This window comes from Hylobates moloch, unplaced genomic scaffold (genome assembly GCF_009828535.3).
Source record: "Hylobates moloch isolate HMO894 unplaced genomic scaffold, HMol_V3 SCAFFOLD_9, whole genome shotgun sequence".
NCBI lineage: Eukaryota > Metazoa > Chordata > Mammalia > Primates > Hylobatidae > Hylobates > Hylobates moloch.
This window is the reverse complement of record NW_026652284.1, coordinates 125,070,974-125,090,026: the sequence shown is the minus strand read 5'-3', so window position 1 is coordinate 125,090,026 and position 19,053 is coordinate 125,070,974. Positions and strand designations below refer to the sequence as shown.

At 48.4% G+C, this 19,053-nt stretch overlaps 1 protein-coding gene across 8 annotated transcripts in view; it reads left to right on the top strand.

The window, feature by feature from the left end:
- Positions 1 to 5,582: 5,582 nt before the first annotated feature.
- The window catches only part of ZNF250 (zinc finger protein 250), a 50,949-nt gene continuing 37,478 nt past the window's right edge, over positions 5,583 to 19,053 (top strand). For 3 of the 8 annotated variants that reach the window (XM_058443775.1, XM_058443778.1, XM_032760862.2), the window contains exons 1-4: positions 5,583 to 5,702; positions 16,929 to 17,024; positions 17,273 to 17,399; positions 17,638 to 17,751. In XM_058443775.1, coding sequence (XP_058299758.1) covers positions 16,983 to 17,024; positions 17,273 to 17,399; positions 17,638 to 17,751 — 283 coding nt within the window. In that variant the 5' untranslated portion in view covers positions 5,583 to 5,702; positions 16,929 to 16,982. Of the gene's footprint in view, positions 5,765 to 16,928; positions 17,025 to 17,257; positions 17,400 to 17,637; positions 17,752 to 19,053 lie in introns of all 8 variants that reach the window. The other 5 variants (XM_058443776.1, XM_032760860.2, XM_058443777.1 and 2 more) reach the window with 3 other exon arrangements.

The following is a 19,053-nucleotide window of genomic DNA, read 5'->3' as shown; positions in this document are numbered from 1 at the left end:
TTTGTGGGGCAGAGGCAGGTGAATCACTTGAGGTCAGGAGTTCGAGACCAGCCTGGCCAATATGGTGAAACCCCATCCCTACTGAAACTACAAAAATTAGCCTGGTGTGGCGGCGCCTGCCTGTAATCCCAGCTACTCAGTTGACTGAGGCAGAAGAATTGCTTGAACCCAGGAGGCAGAGGTTGCAATGAGCCTGGATCATGCCACTGCACTCCTGCCTGGACAACAGAGTGAGCTTCCGTCTCAAAGAAGAGAGAGAGAGAAAAGAGGGAGGGAGGGAGGGAAAAAGAAAGAAAAAAGAAAAAGGAAAGAAGAAAGAAGGAAACATAGATACACACAAAAACTTACATACAAATGTCTGTAGCTAAAAAATGGAAACAACCCATGTCCAATGTCTGGTGAATGGGTTAAAAAATTGTGGTACATACATACAATGGAGTATTGCCCAACAATTTAAAGGAACAAACTATTGATATATGCAGCAAATGGCTAAATCTCAAAATAACTATGCTGAGTGAAAGAGGCCAGACCCACCCATACTCCAAAATAATATAACTTCTATGATTATGTAATATCATACAAAGTACAAACTGAGAGTGACAGAAAGCAGACCCAGGGATGGGGGCATTTGGGGCTGATAGACCTGTTTAGTATCTTAATTGTGGGGATAGTTTGACAGGCACCTACTTATGTCAACATTTTCATCAAACTATACTTAAAGTATGTTCAATTTATTGTCTGTGCAATGTATACCTCAATAAAGCAACAAAAATACAGCAGTAAGGATATAGCAGTCAAATATATTTTTAAAGATCAATGTATTATCAGCCTTATGGTATATTTCCCCATAAGAAATGTTTATCTTCTCTGAACAGAGTATTTCTAAATATCCTCAGTTGTACATATTAATTAGGTTGAGGATAAACTGAATGATAGTTAATGAAATCAGATCTGAGGATATGACTTTTAAATTGATTTTTAAGTTTACTCTTTATCACCTATCTGGCGTCAAATTGATTACCTGTAAGTTCTCAGGTTGCATCAAAAAAACACTATCAGGGATTTTTGGCAATTTTTTTTTTCTTTTTTTTGAGATGGAGTCTCGCTCTGTCGCCCAGGCTGGAGTGCAGTGGCGCGATCTCATGTCACTGCAAGCTCTGCCTCCTGGGTTGACGCCATTCTCCTGCCTCGGCCTCCCAAGTAGCTGGGACTACAGGTGCCTGCCACCATGCCTGGCTAATTTTTTGTATTTTTTTTTAGTAGAGATGGGGTTTCACAGTGTTAGCCAGGATGGTCTTGATCTCCTGACCTCGTGATCCGTTCGCCTCGGCCTCCCAAAGTGCTGAGATTACAGGCATGAGCCATCGTGCTCGGCCCGATTTTTGGCAATTTTTAATCTTAAACATGGCACTTTACCCAGCTGAAAAACTATCTTTACCTAGTCACCCTTGGAGCTAGAACTGGTCTTGTAACACACTTTAGGCCAAAAAGGTATAAGTAAAAGTCACAGGGTGCAGTTCTGAAACAGTTCTGAAACAGGGTGCAGTTCTGAAACACGTGTGGTTGACTGAGCATACATTTGCTTTTGTCTTTTGTTTTTTCTCATTCTGCCTGGAATCTGGATGTGATTCTAGTGATGAAGCAGTCTTCTTGCAATCATGAGGCAAAAAAAAAAAAAAAAAATGAAAGCTGCTTATTAAGATGGCCAATGGAAAATAAAGGGGGAGCCTAGAGGCCTGGTGGCATTGTGTGGCCCTGGATGGGCTCCGTATTCCTAGAAAAATTGACTCATTAAAAAAACAAACAAACACCTATTTGATTCAGCCACTGTAATCGGGTTTCTGTTGCACAGTCAATGCCAATCTTAAGTGAGACAGTAATATGTTAAATTGGTTAAAAAAAAATGTGAACACAACCTCGAAAGAATAGTTTCCAGATAGCACTTCTGGTCTTTCTCTTTCCATACACACACACACACACACACACACACACACACACGTATGGTTTCTGGCTCATAACTGCCATAGCCCTTGTTACAGTCATTTGTTATAACATTGGATACATTAGGCTTCAGGGAACAAAATTTCTCTGACCTCCTGCCCACAGGACCCTAATCTTCCCCTACCTTTCTGATTGTGGGTCATAAGACCATCATTCCAGAGAGGGTCTCACCTCATAGCCTAGTGGAAAAAATATTGATGTCATGAAGCTTCCATGAAAACCCAAGAGGACTGAGTTTGTAGAGCTTCTGGATAGCTGAACACATGGAGGTTCCTGGAGGGTTGTGTGCCTGGCAAAGGCACGGAGGTTCGGCACCCCTCTCCCCATGCCTTGCCCTACACATCTCTTTATTTGTATCCTTTGTAATATCCTTCATTATAAACTGGCAAACATAAGGGTTTTCCTGAGTTCTGTGAGCTGCTCTAGCAAATCAAACCCAAAGAGGGAGTCATGGAAACCCCAACTTGAAGGAAGTCAATCAGTTCTGGAGGCCCAGGCTGTGACTCCTTTCGGGGATTGGGGAGTCAGGAACTGAGCCCTCATCCTGTGGGATCTGGCACTATCTCCAGGTAGACAGTGAAGGAGCTGAACTGGAAGACACCCAGTAGAATTACTTGCTTGCTGATGAGGAGAAATCCCCATATATTTGGGGGCTACATAAGTCTTTTGTGTTGTTAGTATGAGAGCAGAGGAAAAATAGGGTTTGAGAGTTTTTCTGAAACAATTTTCTGGTCTCCTAAGGTAGGTGTGGGTTTGAATCCCACTTGTGGCAGTGTGAGAGCAGAAAAAAAAACAGTTTGAGTTTCTCCAAAACAATTGGTGTCAAAACATGACGAAACGCCGTCTCTACTAAAAATACAAAAATTAGCTGGGCATGATGGCAGGCGCCTGTAATCCCAGCTACTCAGGAGGCTGAGGTAGGAGAATGGCTTGAACCCAGGAGGCAGAGGTTGCAGTGACATGAGATCATGCCATTGCACTCCAGCCTGGGTGACAACAGCGAAACTCGATCTCAAAAAAAAGATAAAAAATTAAAAAAGTAAACTGTATACTCATGAACGATACGTAAATTGTGTGTATATATATTACATATATCATATACGATTTGTTGCAGGGATTGTGCCTCACACCATTGTGGTACATAGTTAACAGTTCCTGTAAGGCTGTTGTCTTTGCATGTGATGCTGGAACAGGGCAGACAGTTGGGAAGAGAAGATGGATGTAAAGTGAGGAGAGTAAGGACAAGCTGAGGTCTGTGACCTCAAGCTGAGCCCAGGATGGGCTGAAACCCCTTTGTTGCCCTATAGGAGAAGCTGGAGCCTTTAGTCTTGGAGCTGAAGGAGCCAGAGGAAGAGGGGGCAGCTGCTGCCTCATGTCGCCGAGATGAACCAGCAGACACAATGGCACCTACCCAGACCTTCTGTAGTCCTCACCATCTCTGGACACACCCTGTAATTCCTACATTTATTCTGCGTATTGCCTGTCTCCATTCACATGTATGGTCCAGAAAGACATGGATTTGTTAGGCACTTGCTTGTTCACTGATGTAGCCCCGGCACTTAATGCTTAGCCCACAAGCACTTAATAAACATTGTGCTGTTGAAGGAAAAAGAGTGACAGAGACACAGAAGGGACGTGCTAGAGAGGATGTCAGCTGCTAAATCTAAGTGAAGGGCATGGAGGTATTCATTGTATTATTCTTTCAACCTTTATGAATGTATGTACATTTGCAAAATAAAGTTGTGGAAGTGGGAGAACAACAAAAACCAGGATGCACTGAGGTCTGAGATGAAGGTCCTAGGAGCATCAGTTCTCTGTTGGGATCAAGGTTGCTGGGACAGAGCTTGATCCCTGTCAACTGCTAAAACAATCCAGAACAATCCAATTTCGATTACCTTGGTCCTGAGCTTCACAGCCCTTTGGCAGAGGAAATCCTGTGACACTGTGGTGTAACCACAAGACTGGCCCAAACTGACCCTATTCTGTTGGTAACAGGAGGCATAGCAGAGCTAAAAGTGAAAGTCATGTAACCTGGACATGCACAAAGGAGGAAAATCATAACTCGGAACCAACGTTTCCTCCCTGTGGAGCCAAGAAGACGGGGACATGACCGGAGCTTGAGGGGCGGAACGCTTTCAGAAAGAAAGGGTCCATCATCCTGGAAGATGTGGTGCTGAAACCTGCCATTCCACACCTTACCATAAATGGCCAAGTTTAAAGCCCTCCTATAGAAACCTGCCCGCCAGCACTTCTTTGTGCCAACCTGTCCTCCCTAACCCATGGAGTTTGACCTAAGCCCACATGTGGGAGACACATTTGAGCTGTGCCTCCGGTCTCCTTGGCCGTCGACCTTGAAATAATAAAGCCTTCTTTTCTCAAAAACTGGTGCCATAGTATTGGCTTCTAGTGCGCCAGGGAACAGGCCCATTGCTCGAAACGCGCGTGGTGGATGGAAGCTCCGTGAAGTACGAACTCCTGCCCGCAAGGGCTGCTGTTAAGCTCGCTGAAGCGTAGCACAGACTTGGCATTTGCCTGGTGCGTGGCAATTACGGAATTATCGCCACATCCTCGCGGCCTCCGCTTCCCACAGCGCGGGCCGGGCACTCGCTTCAAGCCCACCCCCCAACCTTAAGCCTTCCCCGCCGCCCCCAGCCCCGCCCTGTGGAGAAGCCTCTTGAGAGTCTGGGCCCGGCCACGCACTCAACGGACGACGCGGACCTGACCTTCGGGAATGGGGCCAGCGGAAGGTGGACTAGGCGCCAGCCTTCCCCTCCCCTGACACCGCTCCAAACCAGCCCCACCCTCCCTGCCGCGGCTGTCAGGTCCTGGGCTGTGCCCGAAGCCTCCACACGGGTGTGGCCCGCGCCCTCGTTAAGGCCTGCCCCTCTCCCCAAGGTGCGCGGTGTAAACACACCAAAAAGCAAACACCAGGGCCGAGTGGGCGACGGAGGCGGTCGCCGTTCAGTGACGCCCCCTGTCGGGAGCACGCCGGGCCGGACACAGCGAAGAGGGGCTGCGCCTCGGACCTCGCAGCACTCAGCCTCCTAAGTGGGAAGAATAACCTCACGCAAGTCATCAAACAAGAGGACTCCAGTGTTGCAACGAAGGAAGAAAAAGGGCCCCTGAGAAGGCGACATTCGCACTGCAGCGGCGCAGGGACCAGCCAGGCGGCTGAGGGCAAGATCGTTTCCAGCAGCGGGAACCGCAAGGGCAAAGGCTCGGAGGGGGGAATGGGCTCGAGTTCCAGGACGGCTGAAGCCAGCGCAAGTCGAGGAGAGACTGCAGGGCCGGCAGAGGTGTCCTCCGCAGGGCGACGACGGCACAAGCTCGGGAACCGGAACTGAGAGCGGGTAAGGTTCGGCGGTGGGCTGTAGCCCCCGCGCCCGGAAGTGCGGCCGGGGAGCCGGCCGGGCCCATTGCCCACAGCTGTTCGGCCCCTCTAGGGATCGCGGAGGTCTGGCTCTCGGTGGCTACTGAGCGCTCCCTGCAGTCGGTCACCGGGGAAGGCTTCGGGCGGGCAGGCGGGCCAAATGACGTAAACATGCGTTGCCCTCCAGGATTGGCGAACTCGTCTGTGGAGGCGGGAACTGAGGGGCAGGAGCCCCCAGGGATTGGCGGCTGCGCAGACGGGGCGGGGCAGCCCTTTGTCTGAAGGTGCTGCGGGATGCCGTTCCTTCGCGCGTGAGGCTGCGGCGCTGACGGTGAGTGGGGGGCGCGTGTCGTAGCCGGCCAGGACCCTCTCCCATCACGGACACCCGAGCCGGTGCGTCCTCCACACGAATCGTGGACTCTTCCCCGCGAGCACGCACTGCCTCCTGCGTTTACGCTGGTCCCCTCCCCTCACGGACGCGCGGCGGCCTCCTCCTCAGGGCCAAGGCCGCGCCCTCTCCCCCGTTCGGGGTTCCCACCCTTCCCCTCGCCCGGCCTTGGACCCCCTCAGGCCCTCTCGCACCCCCGTCCGCCTCGGACGGCCTCGGTCCCTTCCCCGCCCCTCCCCCCTTGGGCCCCCTCAGACCGGCGTCCCTCCCACCTTGGATCTCCTCAGATCTCCGGCGTTCCTCCCCCTCGTGCCCTCCCGCGCGCTTTCTACCGGGCGCCCTGCCTAGGGCCGGGATGGCCGGAGTCCTAGGGGCGCAGTCCGGACCCCCGGGCCACTCTTCTTGCCGCGCTCCTCGGGGTCTAGTGTCCCCTGGGATGGGCCCGGAAAGGGGTGGGGAGCTTCCCCAAAATATAAAAATGGAGGTTTTTCCTGTTTTATGCACATCCTGAGGAGCCCCATGAAGACCCCGGCGGCGCACCGGGAGCGCCACTTTATTTAGCTGTAAAAAGTCTTCCCGCGTCAAGACGAAAACGAGCTGCTTTCGTCTCAGCAGTTGGTCGAGTGTGCTACTTGCCTGGTGTCTTATCCTCTCCCCATTTTGCTGTCGATGCTGTCTTTTCTGTTACTGTGTCAGAGCCCTGTTTTAATGAATGAGCCCAACTCTTTCCAACACAGCAAATATTTTTCTTGTTTATTGGCTTAATTTTAAAATTGAAAATAATATGCAATACTTCTTCTAATGCAGGCATGTCAGAAATATATAAAAGTCATCCCCCCCAACACTCTGCCAGTGTATGAAGAGGCAGGAACTGTGAACAGTTTCAGAATTTTTGAATGCCGCTAGAGCTCTAGGCACGCGCGCACACCCTTTTTTCTGTCATCAAAGGGAAGCTGGTGTCGTTTGACTAACACCAGGGGCGGCAGGGGGCGCTCCGCTCGTCCTCCGCCGGGTGGGTACTCGTAAATTTTTCGTAACTTGTCTTCTGGACATAGGTTTCTCTGTCCGGTGGACTCTACGAAGTGGGTAAGGGTGGGAGGTTGCCATTGACATTCCCGCCCTGGACGGGGCTCTGGTCCTCTGGGCTTGACAGGTCACTGCATTCCTGCCAGGTCGACGTTTTTCGTTTATTGGTGAGATTGAAATCCCTTCATTTGTGTTTTCGCCATTTGTATTTCTTTATGATTTGCCAGCTCATATTTTTTTCCATGTATGTTGAAAACATTCTTCTCAATTTGTCTTTTGACTCTGATCATGGTGTTTGGTTCTGGTTTGGGCTTTTTCAAAATAGAAAATTTAAAATTTTTAAGAGTCAAATATTTTGCCTTAAGGCATTTTGGGCTTTGTGCTGTGTTTTAAAGGGCTTTCCCCACTCCAAGACTATTTTTAAAATAAACTCTTGTTTTTCTGTGGTACTTGTAAAATGTTGGATACGTCTGGAATTTATTTTATTGTGGGGTGAGTTTGGAATCCAGCTTTTGGAATTCCTTTTTTCCCCTAAATCATAGCCATTTCTAACACCATTGATCTTCCCATTGATTTGAAAAACCACTTTTGTCATATACTAAATTGTTGCATGCCTTTAGGTCCATTTTTGGAGTCTGGTAGCTTTGATGCGCATATGATTTTGATTTATAAGCTGCAGATCTATGGATCTCTGCTTTTTGCTTTTGGTATTTTGCTTAGAACAGCCCTTCCCACATGAAATAATAAAAATATACCTGTATTTTTATTAAAGTTCTTTTTTATTGAATATAATAATTATACACATTTATGGGATACATGTGATATTTTGATACAAGGATAGCATACAATGTATAATGATCAAATCAGGTTAATTAGGATATTTGTCACCTCAGACATCATTTTTTGTATTGGAAACATTTCACATCTCTTCTTCTGGTTGTTTTGAAATATACAATAAATTATTAACTATAGTCATCTTACTGTGGTATCAAACACTGGAACTTATTCATTATATCTGACTGTATGTTTGTAGTCATTAACCCACCTCTATTCATCTCATACCTCCCCCCATTCCCACCCTTCCCATCCTCTGGTAACCATCATTCTACCCTCTACCTCCATGAGACCAACTTTTTTAGCTCACACATATGAGTGAAAACATGCGATATTTGTCTTTCTGTACCTGGCTTATTTCAATTAACGTAATGACCTCCAGTTCCATCCCTGTTGCTGCAAATGACATAATTTCCTTATTTTTATAGTTGAATCATATTCCATTGTGTACATATACCACATTTTCTGTATCCATTTATTTGATGTACATTTCGGTTGATTCCATATCTTAGCTATTGTGAATAGTGCTGCAGTCAACATGTATGTTCAGATATCTTTTTGATATACTGACTTCCTTTCTTTTGGGTATATAACAAGCAGTGGAATTGCTGGGTCATATAGTGGATCTATTTTTAGTTTTTTTCATATGCCCGTTGGCCATACATATTGTCTTTTTTTTTCTTTTTTCTTTTTTATTATACTTTAGGTCATATTGTCTTTTTTTGATAAATTACTCAGATCATTTACCTGTTTTTAAATCAGATTAGTTGTTTCTTTCTATTGAATTGTTTGACTCCCTTCTGCATTCTGGTTATTAATCCCTTATCGGATGGATAGTTTGTAAATATTTTCTCCCATTCTGTATGTTGTTTCTTCACTCTGCTGATTGTTTCCTGTACAGAAGCTTTTTAGTTGGTGTAATTCTGTTTGTCTAGTTTGCTTTTGTTCCTGTGCTTTTGAGGTCTTACCCAAAAAATGTTTTTCCAGATGAGTGTCCTCAAGTGTTTCCTTGATGTTTTACAGTTTTCTTTATAGGGATCCTGTGCATTTCTAAGGTTTAATCTTGTTTCTTGTTGCTATTTGTTGAATAGATTTTTTTTCCGTCATATTTTCTGACTAGGTGTTACTGGTATATAAGAAAGCTATCAGTTTGGTTGTTTGTTTTTTGTTTTGTTTTTTTTTTTGTTTATTTGCTTTTTGTCTTTTGAGATGGAGTCTCACTCTGTTGCCTAGGCTGGAGTGCAATGGCACGATCTTGGCTCACTGCAAACTCCACCTCCCGGGTTCAAGCAATTCTCATGCCTCAGCCTCGGGAGGAGCTGGAATTACAGGCATGTGCCACCACACCCGGCTAATTTTTGTATTTTTAGTAGAGACGGGGTTTCACCATGTCACCCAGTCTGGTCTTGAACTCCAGACTGTTGGGATCAAGCCCCCCAAAATCTGGCCACAAACTGGCCCCAAAACTGGCCATAAACAAAATCTCTGTAGCACTGTGAAATGTTCATGGTGGCCATAATGCCCACGCTGGAAGGTTGTGGTTGTGGGTTTACCAGAATGAGGGCAAGGAACACCTGGCCAGCCCAGGGTGGAAAACCCCTTAAAGGCATTCTTAAGCCACAAACAATAGCATGAGCGATCTGTGCCTTAAGGACATGCTCCTGCTACAGTTAACTAGCCCAACCTATTCCTTTAATTCGGCCCATCCCTTCGTTTCCCATAAGGGATACTTTTAGTTAAATTAATATCTATAGAAACAATGCTAATGACTGGCTTGCTGTTAATAAATACGTGGGTAAATCTCTGTTCGGGGCTCTCACCTCTGAAGGCTGTGAGACCCCTGATTTCCCACTTCACACCTCTATATTTCTGTGTGTCTGTGTCTTTAATTACCCTAGTGCCGCTGGGTTAGGGTCTCCCCGACCCAGCTGGTCTCGGCACCTGACCTCAGGTGATCCACCCACCTTGGCCTCCCAAAGTGCTGGGATTACAGGCATGAGCCACTGTGCCCGACCAGTGGATACATATTTCTGATCATTAATTCTGGAAAGGTTGCAGGTTAGGGTTAGTTTAGGTTAGTTAGGGTTAGTTTAGATTAGGTCAAGTTTAGCAGTGTTTCGCCTTGTGCTCACAGGTGGCTCAGAAGCTGCCTCTCTTCAAAGTGCTTTCACCCTAGTGGGTAGGGGCTCCTTGGTGATGAAGAGGGAGCAGTGCTTGTTAGCAGAAAGTCCAGGGAGTGAGGATGATGAGGAGCAGGAGAAGGCAGTGGCTCTGGAGGAGATCCTGGAAGCTCACCCCAGATCAGGAGACTCCAAATGTGCCTGTCCCAGTGTGTGACCATGTGCAGGGTCCTCTGGAATGACAGGTACACTGCTTTGTCACATCAAGACAGTCAGGAATTCCAAAAAGAGTGATAGGAATGTCTCACTGCGACTGCGATGTGGCTTTTGATCACCTAAAAAAAACTGGAAAGCCAGTTGCTGCTAATAACATTGAGCTATTGTTTTTGTTTTGGATTATTCCTTAGGGAAATTTTTTTTTTTTTTTTTTTTTTTTGAGACGGAGTTCACTCTTGTTGCCCAGGCTGGAGTGCAATGGCACTATCTTGGCTCACCGCAACCTCCGCCTCCCAGGTTCAAGCGCTTCTCCTGCCTCAGCCTCCCAAGTAGCTGGGATTACAGGCATGTACCACCATGCCTGGCTAATTTTGTATTTTTAGTAGAGACGGGGTTTCTCCATATTGGTCAGGCTGGTCTTGAACTCCCGACCTCAGGTGATCCGCCCACCTCGGCCTCCCAAAGTGCTGGGATTACAGGCGTGAGCCACCACGCCCGGCTCCTTAGGGAAATTTTCAAGATTGAAATTCTTGAGTTTGAAAAATGAACTCCTCATGCTGCCACCTTTGTAACCAGTGGGTGGGAGGGATCATTGCTCAGCCAGTGCCCTGAGTGGGTGTTCTTTCTATTGCCCATTTGTTAGCTGTTGGCATGGCCTCAAGAGGGGGCTCCTCAAACTCCACTTCCAGTATTCTGTGGCGGTGATCTCCAGCCTGTCCCAGCCCCTGGCCCAGGAGCCTGGCATCTATAGAGGACTCGTCATGAGCCTGTCTTTTAATTTTTAAAAACTGTCCACATCATCCTCCTTCCCTGCCTGAACTGTGTTCTCATGGAGCAAAGCTTGGAGTTGGACGTCAGAATCCCGCAAAGTGTGGATGAAGTGTCTTGTTAAAAGCCAGTTTCTGGCACCCCAGATAGCTCTTATGTTTTCCTGTCTTGAGTATGCAAGGTTTAGGTTGAGGTCCATGGTGTTTGCCTGGCCTGGTATCCTGTTACAGGCTTGTTCCAGGAAACTGAAACCTTTATCTGCCATAGTGTAAGTGAGGAAAAAATTTAAACTAGTTAATACCACTTTTAAAATGTATTTTGTTCATATATATATTATATTTTTTTAATATTTATTTATTTATTTTGAGACAGGGATTCATTCTGTTGCCCAGGGTGGAGTGTAGTGGTGCAGTTACAGCTTACTGCAGCCTTGACCTCCTGGGCTCAAGCAATCTTCCCATCTCAGCCTCCAGAGTACCTGGGTCTACAGACTAGCTAATTTTTAAAATTTTTTTATAGAGACAGGGTCTCACTATGTGGTCCAGGGTGTTCTTGAACTCCTGAACTCAAACGATTCTCCCACCTTGGCCTCCCAAAGTACTGGGATTATAGGTGTGAGTCACCATGCCCAGCCATTTTTGTTCATTTATGACCAGAATACAATCAGACTTTGTGATAGGAATTTATTTATTTATTTATTTATTTATTTTTTATTTTTTTTTTTGAGACAGAGTCTTGCTCTGTCACGCAGGCTGGAGTGCAATGGCACAATCTTGGCTCACTGCAACCTCTGCCTCCCAGGTTCAAGCTGTTTTCTTGCCTCAGCCTCCTGAGTAGCTGGGATTACAGGTGCCCGCCACCATGCCTGGCTAATTTTTTGTATTTTTAGTAGAGACAGGGTTTCACTATGTTGGCCAGGCTGGTCTCGAACTCCTGACCTTGTGATCCGCCCGCCTTGGCCTCCCAAAGTGCTGGGATTACAGGTATGAGCCACTGCACCCGGCTGATTTTTTTTTAATTAGCAATATGTGATGGTCATCTTTCAATAGAGACCTGATACTGCATTTTGTGTTTATGCTTTTCTAAGACTCGCCCCAGGTGAAAGTCTTTCCCTTTCACTTCTCCTTGCCACACACTTGTTGACAGCCTGGTATTGTCCTTTGGAGTTTTTCCTCTGTGTGTTAATCAAATAGATAATAACACCTTATCCAGCAGCATCCTCCTCTGAGCCAAGCCTGTTCTTAGTGCTCTCCCCTCACCAACCACATGATCTCCAGGCCTTCAGAGGAGTGTGTCATCTGGATTTATAGGTGGGGCCTCAATGCAGCTGGCCCAAGTGAGGCAGGTGAACCAGTCCTAGGTCCTTGTGACACACATACCACACATCTTTCTCTTTAGCAGGTGTGTAACTTGTATGTGGAAGGGCCAACATAGCATTTGCCTCGGCAACATCCTTGAATCTGCACCCTCACCCACATCCATTCTTATAAGGTACCCACTATCCAAGGGCCAGTCTGATTCGCCTAAATACTGCTAGGTGGCCTTCTTAAGAGTATGAGAAACTCCACTTTCCCACGCCTGCCAGTGGAAAGTGCTGACTCCGTACTTGGCTATTACAAATGGCATAAAGTGTGAGCTCATTGCTCTTCATTCATTTATTCAACAAACGGGGCGGGTGTGGTGGCTCAGGCCTGTAATCTTGACACTTTCGGAGGCCAAGGAGGGAGGATCCTTTGAGCCCAGGAGTTCAAGACCAGTCTGGGCAACATAGCAAGACCTCGTCTCTACCAAAAAAAAAAAATAAGAAATTATCCAGGCATGGTGGTGTGACCTGTATTCCTAGCTACTTGGGAGGCTGAAGTGGGAGGATCACCTGAGCCCAGGAGTTGGAGGCTGCATTGAGCTGTGATTGAGCCACTGTACTCCAGCCTGGACTACAAAGTGAGACCCCGTCTCTAAGAAATTAATTAAAAGTTTAAAAAAGTACATTGCCTGGCAATTTGTAATCATTAGCCTAGAAGTAATTAAAAAAAAAAAAAGTCGACCACTGATTACTCTGTTGGGCCTGCTTCTTGGTCTGCTGGTGCAGGAGAAAGGGATAGGATGAGAGCTGGGTGAGGCCAAGGCTGCTGCGGTGGGTGGGGCAGAGGTCTCTAAGAGATGGATGGGGAGCACAGGCCAAGGGATAAAGGGCTGCAGGGCTCTGAGGAAAATCACAAAGTTTGGGGCAGGCCCATAGGAGCCAGTGGGGTCCTGGGAGGACCTTGGAGCAGAGGACAGTCACTGTGTTCTCACAGGAAGGTAGATGGAGGGGCTGGGCTGACAGACTGCTGGGAGCTGCTGAACATCTAGGGGTGGTTGTCATGGGGCAGGGAGGGCGAGATGGGCAACATGGTCAGGTTCTAGATGTGCTTGGAAGGTGAATTAGAAGTGTGAGAGTGAAGAAGGAAGGAGGCTTATGTACAGGTTCGCAGACCAAGCTGGGGGTAGAAATGATGGTAGAGGGGGTGCTTGGTTTGGGATGTTAAGTGTCTGAGATGCTATGAGACACCCATATTGAAATGTTGAGTCAGAGGGAAGGGGGATCACCAGCTCAAGTGTACCAGAGCTACTGGGCTCAACTGACTTTTCAGACTCACAGGACAACCATGCCTAGCAGCAGGTTCTTGGAAAAGCTGGCCAGCATCATCCAGCAGCCATCCAGGGAGTACTGAGATGCATAAACACAAGATGCAGGTAGGAGGAGGAGCTAGCCTAGTCGAAAGCCTCGTGGTCATACAAGCCAGCATCTCCTGTGTCAGGAGAACTGGCTGCAAGACCTGCTAGGGAGGCCCTGAATGTACTTCCTGTGGTTGTTCATCATTGAGTCGCAGCCCAGGTGTGGCTGGACCATAGAGAGAATGACCATCCACCTCTGCAGGTTTCCAGGGGACCAGAGCTGTGCATTCACCAAAGGTCAAATTCACATGCAGGGCCAGGCGCAGTGACTCACTCCTGTAATTCCAGCACTTTGGGAGGCCGAGAGGGGCAGAGCACTTGAGCTCAGGGGTTCAAGACCAGCCTGGGCAACATGGTGAAACCCCGTACCTACAAAAAGTACAAAAATTAGCCGGGCATGGAGGCAGGTGCCTGTAGTCCCAGCTACTCAGGAGGCTAAGGTAGGAGCATCGCTTGACCCTGGGAGACAGAGGTTGCAGTGAGCTGAGAACATGCCACTGCACTCCAGCCTGGGTGACAGAGCAAGATTCTGTTTCAAAATAAAGAAATGGCAGATCCGTGCGCTGGTGGGTGACCCATGGAAGGGGTCATGGTGGGGCAGGAGAGAAGGCACTTCTGCCCTTGAGAGTAGGCAGATGTCAGACAGGGGGACCAGGAGCACATGAGGCCACTGTTAATGCTCACACTTGGTCTTCATCTTAATCCAAAATTGGTTATTGTTGGGCTGGGCACAGTGGCTCATACCTGTAATCCCAGCACTTTGGGAGGCCAAGGCAGGTAGATCACCTGAGGTCAGGAGTTCGAGACCAGCCTGACCAAGATGGTGAAACCCCATCTCTACTAAAAATATAAAAAAAATTAGCTGGGTGTGGTGGTGGGTGCTTGTAATCCCAGCTACTCAGGAGGCTGAGGCAGGAGAATTGCTTGAACCTGGGAGGCGGGGGTTGCAGTGAGCCAAGATCATGCCATTGCATCCCAGCCTGGGCGACAGACCAAGACTTCGTCTCAAAAAAAAAAAAAAATTGGTGGCTGGACACGGTGGCTCACGCCTGTAATCCCAGCACTTTGGGAGGCCGAGGCGGGTGGATCACCTGAGGTCGGAAGTTCGAGATCAGCCTGACCAACATGGAGAAACCCCGTCTCTACTAAAAATACAAAAAAAATTAGCTGGGCATGGTGGCGCATGCCTGTAATCCCAGCTACTTGGGAGGCTGAGACAGGAGAATCACTTGAACCCAGGAGGTGGAGGTTGCGGTGAGCCTAGATCCCGCTATTACATTCCAGCCTGGGCAACAGGAGTGAAACTCTGTCTCAAAAAAAACAAACAAAAAAATTGGTTATTGATGTATCCCATCTGGGTACACACAAGCTACTAAAGGAACCACTGATTTCCTGCTGAACTAAAATGTACCATTTTTGTTATCTTCCAATTTCCCACATACCTATCTGGCCTCATCTGTTCCTCTGTCGACAACTTGCTGGTTTAATTACAGTGGCTTCCTACCCACCCTTGGCTCTGATTCCTGGCAAGGCAGGCACCACCCTCTGTTCTTTCCAGTTAAATTCTTGGCTATTCTCTAGCATCCATTCTTCTTATGAATTCTCAAGTAGTTTTAGTCATTCCTTTAAAAGACTTCTGTTGGAATTCTAATTAGAGTTGCATTGCGCTAACACAGAAATGTGCTCACACACACATTTGGAGGGAATGGGCATTTTTGGAGAACAGCAGCACAGGGGAGGGTGGGGAGGGTTGAAAGTCAGTCTCTCTCCAACCGTGTTTCCCTGTCCTGTTCTTCAGAGGCAGGCAGTTAGTTTATTGTGTATCTTCCTGAAAGTTGTCTGTGCAAATATATACATATATCTGATGTGTGGTTTTTTTGTTTTGTTTTGAGACAGAGTCTCAGCTGAGATGATCTCAGCTCACTGCAACCTCCGCCTCCTGGGTTCAAGTGATTCTCCTGCCTTAGCCTCCTGAGTAGTTGGGATTACAGGCACCCGCCACCACACCCAGCTGATTTTTGTTTTTGTTTTTGTTTTGAGATGGAGTTTTGCTCTTGGCTGCCCAGGCTGGAGTGCAATGGCGTGATCTCGGCTCATCGCAACATCCACCTCCCGAGTTCAAGCAATTCTCTTGCCTCAGCCTCCCAAGTAGCTGGGAATACAGGCATGCACCACCACACCCGGCTAATTTTGTGTTTTTAGCAGAGACGGGGTTTCCCCATGTTGGTCATGGCTGGTCTCAAACTCCCAACCTCGGGTTATCCGCCTGCCTCGGCCTCCCAAAGTGCTGGGATTACAGGCATAAGCCACTGCACCCAGCCTGATTTTTGTATTTTTAGTAGAGACGGGGTTTCGCCATGTTGGCCAGGCTGGTCTCAAACTCCTGACCTCAGGTGATGCACCTGCCTCTCCCTCCCAAAGTGCTAAGATTATAGGTATGAGCCACTGCGCCCGCCTATATCTGATGTTTTGTAGACAGTGGGATTATGATGTCCCTTGACTTCTGCCCCCAGCCCTGACACCTATTTTGTCACTCTTAAGCACCCTGTTTGTTGTGGTGCCTATCTGAGCCAAGCATGTGAGGGGGTTGGTTGCTTTCTTATACCACGTTTTTCTAGAGTGATCTACCACCTTTGGTCACCTGATTGGTTTCTGTATCCCTGTCACAGACTCTTCTTTTTGATGCTCCAGAAGACTGTGAACCCTATCCTGTACAGGACCAAATGTGTCAGGAAAGCTCTTGCCCCGCTCCGCCTGTTTCCCAGCCGTTTGGGTGTGTGTCAGATACCCTTGCTTACCTTGTCCTGTTACGTTCCAGCACCGGCCCCACTACCCCAAGCATCCCCTTCTCACTTGATGACAAGTCTCCCTTCAGCTGCTCAGACCAGATCCCTAGGCCACTGTTAACTCAGTTTGTCCAGAACTGACCACTTCTCATGCCTCCCCTTCAAATACCTGGTTGAACCTGGTGCCACATTGGGGCCCTAGGGCTGCCTAAGGGTGGGGTGAAGGGAGTCTTATTGTCACCCTGGTGGCCAAGGCTTTCATAATTGGGAGGGTGTTTGGGGAAGCAGCTTGGCCTGATGCCTGTATCCCCCACATGACTTGGGGACAGTCTGGTACTTGTGTGAGTGCCTCAGGTATAGAACACACAGAGCCTTGGTGAGCTGGTATCCTTGTGTATGGCAGGACCATGGGCCGGGACCAGGGTGCAGCAAGTGCCTTGCACCTGGTGTTCAGAGAGCACAGTACTAGCTGGGCAGGCCCAGGAACTGTGTGTTCAGGGCCTGGACAGGCTCCTGAACCATAGGGTCAAAGTTCATGGGGGAGGCAAGGCAGACCAAGGCTGCAACAGTAGCAGCTCCTTGCACCTGACCTCAGTGTGCCCCTCACTGACTCTGAATGAGGCCCAGGGATCCCCTGAGGGCCCCCCAGGAAGTTAGAGTCTCAAGGCCATGCCCCTCACTTGCCCCCTCCTCTTCCTCAGCCCCACAGGCTCCTTCAATTTCCGTGATCCTCAGAGGCCCTAGGAGACCAGGTGATGGCAGCAGCCAGGCTCTTGCCAGTGCCGGCAGGACCCCAGGTAAGCTGTCCCCAATGCTTATGCAGTGCCCCCAGCCAGAGCCCTGTGGTTCCTTCCATGCCCTGTAGAGCTCCTGAGAGCAGCCAGAGCATCACAGCATCCCCTGAACTCTGCAGCCCCTTCCCATTACCCACCTCAGCTCACAGAGCCCCCCATTGCCAACTGCTCATGTCACATGTCACATGCACCCACTCCCCATCACAGAGGTCAGGATTTGATCTTACCTGCAGCAGCCCCTGTCATTCCAGGCCAAGTTGACCTTCGAGGATGTGGCTGTGCTCCTCTCCCAGGATGAATGGGATCGCCTGTGCCCTGCTCAGAGGGGCCTCTACAGAAATGTGATGATGGAAACCTATGGGAATGTAGTCTCATTGGGTAAGTCCCCTTAGCAGGCCTTGTCCATGTATCTGTGTATTGGACTGGGGTGGGGGCTTCTCATGGTACGGGGCCTGGGACAGGCTGGTCCTGGGGGTTTGCTCTCATCACCTCTCTGGGTGCTCAGCTCCAGCAGAAGGTCAGTCCTGTCCATTTTCATGTCCCCACAAGTGGCTTGGGCAGGGGGAGGGGGCTCTGTAAATGTTGTATAAACAAAGACTTCCTTCCCCACGAGCAGGACTTCCAGGATCCAAGCCTGACATAATCTCCCAGCTGGAGCGAGGGGAAGATCCCTGGGTCCTGGACAGAAAGGGGGCTAAGAAGAGCCAGGGCCTGTGGAGTGACTACTCAGGTGAGTGAGGAGAGCTGGCCCCTCCCTCACTGAGGGCTAAACAGGTCCTGAGCAAAGCTGTGGACCTAGTTCATACTGAGCCGCTGACTGGAGTGGCTTCCACCTGGGGTAAAACCTTATCTGGCCTTATCTGGCAAAGGAGTCTATGGACTGGGGGTTGCTGAATCAGGTGGCAGCCCATGGCCGGAAGTGAGCATAGCAGTGAATTTCAACAAGCTGATGTGCAGAGCCATGTAGAGGAAGTTAGGGCATGGCGGCAGTGATTCTGTACCTGACCAGAGGGACTGGTTAGCCAGGTTTGGTCCTAATAGGACATTCAGGTTTTCAGAGTTACCTGATGATTTAGGAAATAACAGAGCATCCTAAATATGGAAAGGAAGTGTCTCGACCTGATACTTAAGGTGAAGTGCTGAAAGCACACTGTATCATCTCAAGGACAAGACAAAGGAGCCCGCCATCCCCATGTCCATATAATGTTGTACTGGGCATCCCATGTATAAAATACCAGCCGGGCGTGGTGGCTCAAGCCTGTAATCCCAGCACTTTGGGAGACCGAGGCCGGCGGATCACGAGGTCAGGAGATCGAGACCATCCTGGCTAACACGGTGAAACCCTGTCTCTACTAAAAATACAAAAAATTAGCCAGGCGTGGTGGCGGGCACCTGTAGTCCCAGCTACTCGGGAGGCTGAGGCCTGTAGTCCCAGCTATTCCCGGGTTCATGGCGTGAACCTGGGAGGCAGAGGTTGCAGTGAGCTGAGATCGCTCCACTGCACTCCAGCCTGGAGGACAGAGCATGAGACTGTCTCAAAAAATAAAAATAAAAATAAGGCAAAACCAAAGCTATAAGAATTGGAAAGAAAAAAGCATTGTTTGCAGTTTATGTGATTGTCAACCTGGAAAATGATTGATTAAAATTCACAAGGGAAATTACCAGTTTTGCTGGATACAATTTTTTTTTTTTTTTTTTTTTGAGACAGTCTTGCTCTGTCGCCCAGGCTGGAATGCAGTGGCACAAGTCTTGGCTCATTGCAAGCTCTGCCGTCTGGGTTCAAGCAATTCTTATGCCTCAGCTTCTCAAATAGCTGGGATTACAGGTCCACGCCCCCATGCCCAGCTATAATTTTTCTATTTTTAGTAGAGACAGGATTTCACCATGTTGGCCAGGCTAGTCTCGAACTCCTGACCTCTAGTGATCCACCTGCCTCAGCCTCCCAAAGTGCTGGTATTACAGGCATGAGCCACTGCACCTGGCCAGAAATGTTTTATTTGTATTTGTCAGCAACCAGCAAAGGTGTAATATT